Source organism: Sus scrofa, chromosome 13, assembly GCF_000003025.6.
Source record: "Sus scrofa isolate TJ Tabasco breed Duroc chromosome 13, Sscrofa11.1, whole genome shotgun sequence".
NCBI lineage: Eukaryota > Metazoa > Chordata > Mammalia > Artiodactyla > Suidae > Sus > Sus scrofa.
Window position 1 is genome coordinate 72,872,987 of NC_010455.5, and position 6,591 is coordinate 72,879,577.

General features: G+C 44.8%; 1 protein-coding gene across 1 annotated transcript; it reads right to left on the reverse strand.

Moving 5' to 3' along the window:
• On the reverse strand, nucleotides 3,796–6,318 carry C13H3orf56 (chromosome 13 C3orf56 homolog). Its single transcript, XM_021071244.1, has 2 exons — nucleotides 5,675–6,318; nucleotides 3,796–4,850 (listed from the first exon to the last, which is right to left on the reverse strand). Exon 2 carries the CDS (start codon nucleotides 4,746–4,748, stop codon nucleotides 4,053–4,055), a length of 696 nt encoding a protein of 231 aa, XP_020926903.1. The 5' UTR covers nucleotides 4,749–4,850; nucleotides 5,675–6,318; the 3' UTR covers nucleotides 3,796–4,052.

Sequence of the window (6,591 nt, forward strand, 5' to 3'; positions counted from 1 at the left end):
AGGCTAAAGAAGACAAAAAGTGACTACCTTAATGATACAAAATGATAGTAGATAGAGAAAAATTCTTTGATAAATTTCAATTCATCTGTGAGTTTTAAAACTCTCAGAAATATAGGGCCACAAGCATTAATGCTGGACTTTATAAAGTCTCTACACCCAACACACACCTAAGAAAATGAGAGTTCAGGCAAACTAAAAACTAGCTAAGGATGTAAAAGAGTTGAACTACACAGCAAGTGTGATATGATGCACATATGGGGACTTGGCACTTACCATGTGCACATGAGAGTAAATCTATAAAGCTTGCTCTAAATCTACAAAACTTACACCAGCGAGTTTTGAAAAACAGCTTTAATACAGTTCAATCTCCATCAGTGGAATCAGGTTACGAGCAATAATAAAAGCTGGCTTAGTGACCAAGTTGGTGGGACAGACTACAATCCTTTAACCTGCACTGCCCCCCCGCAAAGTTGTCCAAGATGTGTAATTCTTCCTTCTTAGACTCCCACTAAAAAATAAAACAGAACAATACTTTACTTTCTAAAAAACAAACAAAAACAAAACAAAAAAAACAAACCAAAAACCTGCCAACCTAGCAAAAAGAGAGCAAAATATTCCTTAAAAATGAAGGACCAAAAAAGACATTTTTTCTGGCAAACAAAGCTGACAAGACAACCTGAAGCAAAAGAAGCAGAAAAAGGAGAGAAAACGATTTCAGCTGGAAATTCAGGAAGGAAAAGAATGCTGGAAAGGGAAATGTATGGATAAATGTAAAAATAATGACTGTTTTAAGACTAAAACATTAACAATGTCTTGTGAAGTTTATAACATGAACAGACATAGAGAACATCTCGACAGTAGCCCTTAAGGAAGAAGGGGAGAAAGGAGTTAAACTGCACGGTTTGGAAACTGATGTAAATACTTGTATCAGGAAGACTATAATCAATCAAGGGTATGCACTTTAACCTCAAAAGTAACTGCCAAAAGAATCATGCGCTAATATGCAACTAAAAGTAATGAAGATGACACAGGAGAGAAATTTAAAAATAGGTGCAAGAAATAGCGAGGTGCATCTGCAAAAGGTGCAAGGAAGGCGGAATAATGAAAAGAACACAATAGTGAGAAGATGAACAAGGGAAACCATATCAGGGATCGTGTTAAATATAAACAGAGTAAACAACCCAGTTAAAAGATAGAGATCATGAAACTGGATTTTTAAAACTTTCTGAGGTTTATAAGAAACGCATTTGAATATAAGGACAGAAAGCAAATGAAAATACAGCAAACACTAAAAGAACAGATAAATCCCCATCGGACAAAAAATACTTCTAATGTAAGCAGTATTGAACAATGTCAAGTGTGACACTTTATAAGAATCAAAATGACAAATAGTCTAGACAATATAACAATCCTAAATTGGTATACACTTAATAAAAAAATTTCAAAGATCGACAGAGCTAAAAGGAAAAATAGAAAAATGCAAAATCATAATTGGTTAACTATCTCAATAACTGATAGAACAAGGAAATGTAAAAAATACAGATGTGAGCAAAATGATTATGTAACTTGAACTGATTTATGTAGCATGTTATACCAAAGAAGTGAAGAGTTTTAAATACAGAAAAACATTCACTAAAATACAGAATATGCTATGCCAAAAGTCGAGAGTCAACATGTTTCAAAAATTAATTTGAGATGGAAACATGGAAGGTAAAACAATAAACTCCAAGAAAAATATAATGTATTCATGAAATGATTTTTTTTGAAGTAGACGAAGAATTATTAAACAGGTTTCCAGAGCACTATTCAAAAAACATTGACAAATCAGACTTCCATAAAGTTAAGAATTGTTAATCAGCAGATACCATTTTAAGTCTTTAAAATCCACAAAAGAGATGTAGTCATACTTGTATCTAACAAAAGATTTGCATATAGAATACATAAAGAACTTTTTATAAACACACACACACTCACATGACACAGCCCCAGCTCAAGGAAAAAAGTGGCAGTAAGTCAGGCGCGTTACTTTCCCAAACAGAATGTGCAAACAACAATATGATCTATACTAGCCTCTTCCTTAAAAAAAAAAAAAAAAAGGCCAGGTATAAAATAAACTGCTTGGGCAAGTGGGGATATTTGCATATGTCTGAATACTTGATATTAGGGGATGTTCATTTGTTAAGTATGATAATGACAGATGGTAATGTAGAATCCCCTTATTTTGCAGATACACAAACAAGTGTTGGGCATCTGTAATTTACTCTGAGATGGTTTAACAGATTGATAGGCAGATGATAGATGGGTAGATAGATAATAGAGATACAGGTTACACCATTTATATTTGTGAGAGAGAGCGAGAGAGAAAGAGAGAGAGATGAAACACAAATTGCAAAAATTCTTCAATGCAAGTAGAGAGCAGGAGCACCACACAGTGGGGGGGTGGGGGAGACACAGGTTGTGTATGGCCCTTGATCTCCCCGCCAAGCAGCTCTACCGAGGGTGCTGTCCCAGCTGGCAGGTGATCTTCTCTGTGCATCATTGTGCCTGGGGTGGAATTTGGTGACATGTCAGGGCTCCCTAACCTGGTATGGGCTGATCCTTAGGACACTGTGGGAGGTGATGGTGGAACCACCCTCTGTGACCTGCTGAGAGGCCAGTCGTGTGTCACCAGCAGCTTCTTACATTTGTCCAGACTTTTGCAATCCATGCAAAAGGGATCTTTCCCATCTTAGAAAAGCCTCAGCTGGGTAAAAGGCACATGCATTCCCTTTAGAGAAGCACCATCTGGAACACAGGGCCTGGAGAGAAGCTGTGAGGAGCCAAAGGGGGTGGTCTACACTTGAGGAACCTACTTCCTAGGTACAGGACTGAACCCCACCACCTTCAGATCCTGAGCATGGACATGGGTTCTGCAAGGTTAATGCAAACTTCTAACAGATAAATTATTTTAAATTACAAAACTATACCAAGAACCTTAGGGGATTTATTTTTACTCCCTTCAAAATATATTTTTAACAACCTCTTTCTCAGAACCAGTATAAGAAAATACTTTTCTGCTTAAGAGCTGCAAGTTTTATTCAAAGTACTACTTGAGAAAATATAGTTTTCAGGGTAGTCTACATACCATTAGTATACGGACATTCTAAGTGAATAATTTCCATTTTAACATTCAAGCTGTATTATGTGAGTATTGTTTTCACGTTAATTAATAGTTTATTATAACACCAAATATGAATGGGACAGTAATTGGAATATTATAGACAGAGCTATGCAAGACATTTAAAACCACAGATGATTCTGGTCTGTCTGGGACAATAAGAAGACAATTGGAATGTACTTGATTTCCCTCTTTATAGAATTCTTTAAAAAGATACAAAAATAAAAGCATCACATATTACTATGGAATACATCTCAAGTGATGATATATTTAGAGAAAATTTGATAGCATTAAAATTATATTAGAAAAGAATAAAGGCTAAAAATGAATTGACTGAGTACAATCTGCAGGAAGTTACCAGACGCATAATGAGCTCACAATATAGACAGAGGAGGCCCTGTAGGAACAAGAGGGACAGTAGGTTCTAATGAAGCTGGCAGACCTACACTAAGATTTCCTCTTCTTGTAATTATGTGGAAATTAGGAAAGAAACCAGGATGCCACAGATAGTAAAGTGTAGGAACTAACAGCATGAAAATTTGCTAACACACTGGAAAATGTGAGGGCACTATACTAAATACATACACAAGTAAGGCTAGGCCTCAAAACATGCTAATGAGTAAGACAGTTACAACTGATAGCAGAGCATCATTTATTTAAATGTAAAAACACACACTATCACATAGCTTTACCAGAATACACATGCCCTCCATCCCTTACAGCAGTGGGGGGTTGTGGGCAGAGGGGAGTCCAAGGCACAGGTGCCAGGAACCGAATCAGCACAACTTGGCTCAGGAGACAGACTGTAAACTATTTGGACAGCGGGCACAACTGGCCTCATTGGACCCCACAGGCCCCTATGTGCTAGTGGGTGGTCCACAAGGACATATTAGAGCTAGAAGAGGCGGCGGCGGGCCCTAGGGGGCAGCCCCAGGGAGCGAGGGCAGCAGGGCTCAGGCTGAGGGTCTGCCCTGGGGGAAGGGGGTAGAGGGTGGAGCTCTGGGCTGGAGGATGGCTGGGGTGCCCAAATGCTGAACCTGGATGCACATCTTGACAGAAGCACTGGGTATGTCTTCAACTGGGAAGCACCCCTGGATGGCCTTCCCACTTCAGGCGGGGGTGCTGATTTGGCCGGAGTCTTCCACCCTACCTGGGCACAGTGAGCAGAGGCATCCTGGCTTGGAGGTGGAGGGGGTGAGGAGTATGGGGGTGGGGGTCCCTCGGTGTAAGGAAACACTTCAGGGGCCAAGGGGGCCAGGTGCTGGCTCCTTACAAGGGGGTCAGAGTGGGAGACGCCCCAGGCCCAGATGGAAGGTGCTGAGGCAGCTGGAGGTGGGTGTGCTACCCATAGCTGGTTGAGGAAGGGTGCCCAGGTATAGCTCCAGGGGGCTGGGTACCACACCCAGGAGGGTACAGCACAGGGGGCCCCCATGTCAGGCCAGCAGGCGGGGTCAGTCGCAGGCTGGGCTCCCAGACGGGAACAGTAGGCATTGGCAGGGCCCATAGCTGCCTGGAGAGCTGGAGCTGCCCAAGTGACGTGGGTCTCCTCAGGGGCCTGGGGTTCCTGCTCCTTGGATGCACATGTGCCCATCCTAGATGAGAATTGCTATACAGGGTCCAGAGACTGCCTGCACTCCCTGCACGCCCCTCACTGGGCTGATTGCTCAGGGCACACCAGGGGGATCCTTGGAACCTGCAGGTGAACAGACAGAGGGTTAGAGCTGGGCAGGGAGAGGGGCTCAGGGGCTGGAGGGGAGGTCAGGGGTCAAGGGTCGGGGTGAGGTGAGGGAAGAGCTGGGTTCAAAGCATGGGGGGAGGATGAGCAAAAAGGGCATTATGTCAGGAGCGACCTTGATCAGTTAAGGAACAGCAAAGTTGGAAATACACAGAAAACCACTAGAAAGTGGCATCCACTGGAAGTGCCTAAAGCATTCTACCCTTGATGCCATCACTCCCCCTCCCCATACGGCAGGGTGTTCCCCCACTTCCTGAGGGTGCAGTGTCTAAGAACTTGAGACATGAGTCCTGGAATGTTTTGGAATGTTCCCAATGGCACAGTCAGCAGCCAGCTGCATCTGGCAAGGGAATGCTGGGTAAAGGAAGTGAAGAGACCACTGAAGGGCCTGGCCAGGAAAGGTCAGGCCAGTAGGATTGGGTATTTCTCCCTATAGCAAGGGTCCCTGTTAGGAACTTCCTTGAAATTGGGAGATGTTTCCGAAATATGAACTGCTGCCCCACGGTCACAATGGCTGTCACAAGCAGTATAACCTGCATGACAAGAGTGTGCATGAAGTAGAAAGAGTCCAGGGGCCTGTGGTGAGGGGAGGATCCACCCAGGGCCCAGCATCTCGGGAGTGAGGATGGAGTGAGGCTAAGCGTGGCCAGGGCAGCGTCACATCAGGAAGGCCCCTATTTACGTCTGCCAGGACCTCAAAACAGAGGTTGGGGGTGGGAGTGGGGGCGGGGAGAGGGCAGGATTGACCCCCATGCCCGCCCCATACATCACAACTTACTCACCTGATTCTCCTGGGATGATTCCTTCCAGCCAGGTTCCTTCCAGCCAGGTCCCAAGAACTGCTGGGCGCTTAGGCAGTGGCAGCTGAAATGGTCCAAAGAGGCCTCGGTCTGAGGCAGGAGGCAGCAGCCGCTGCAGCCCCAGATCCAGCCCGGTAGCGTGGATCCTCTGAGTCTGAGGGCAGATGGCCTCTCTGTGCTTTTTAATAGGAGTGTGCCAGGGGTGGGGCGGGGCTTGTGGAGAACTGGCCAATGGGCGGCCGCCCTTGACGCGATCACCGAAAACTGAATCTAAAGCTGCCCGAGTTGATCTCATCATCTGCTTATCCCTTCAATGAAGATGTAACCAGATTGGTTTATGGGCCAGGCTGGGAGGGGGTGGGGTGTTATCAGGGTGTGAAAAAGTCCTCCTCCCAGGGTGGAAGGATCAGAGAAAATTCCTGGAGGAGGAGGTGTTTCCCGAATCTGATGGGCCCCAGCTGTGTTGGGGGGAGGGAACAGAAGATGCAAAGGTCCAGAGCAGAGCCATGTTTGAAGGAGGCTGGAGGCAGACCGCAGTGGGGCCTTCCAGGACCTTGGATGGGGGTTTGAAGATGCGGGTCCCCATCCATCCGGGCACCGGTGCTGGTCCAGCTGGACTTTCCTGAACCTTAATGCAACCAGGACAAGAATGCTGGCAGAATGCAGATGTTCTGGATGCCTCATGTTGGTCCCTTCACTTAGGCTTATGTATGATAATCCCCATATGCCTACCCTTAAGGAGGGCCGCTTCTGTGCTGGGCTCTGTATTAACTCTTTCATTGTGAGACAAGCAGGGTCCAGAAAATCTAGTTGCTTAAAATGTGGGGCTGTGTTTCTGTGTGGGGGTTAATACATATTCCATAAGGTCATGAGAAGCCCCAAAGTAAACAGGAAAATGA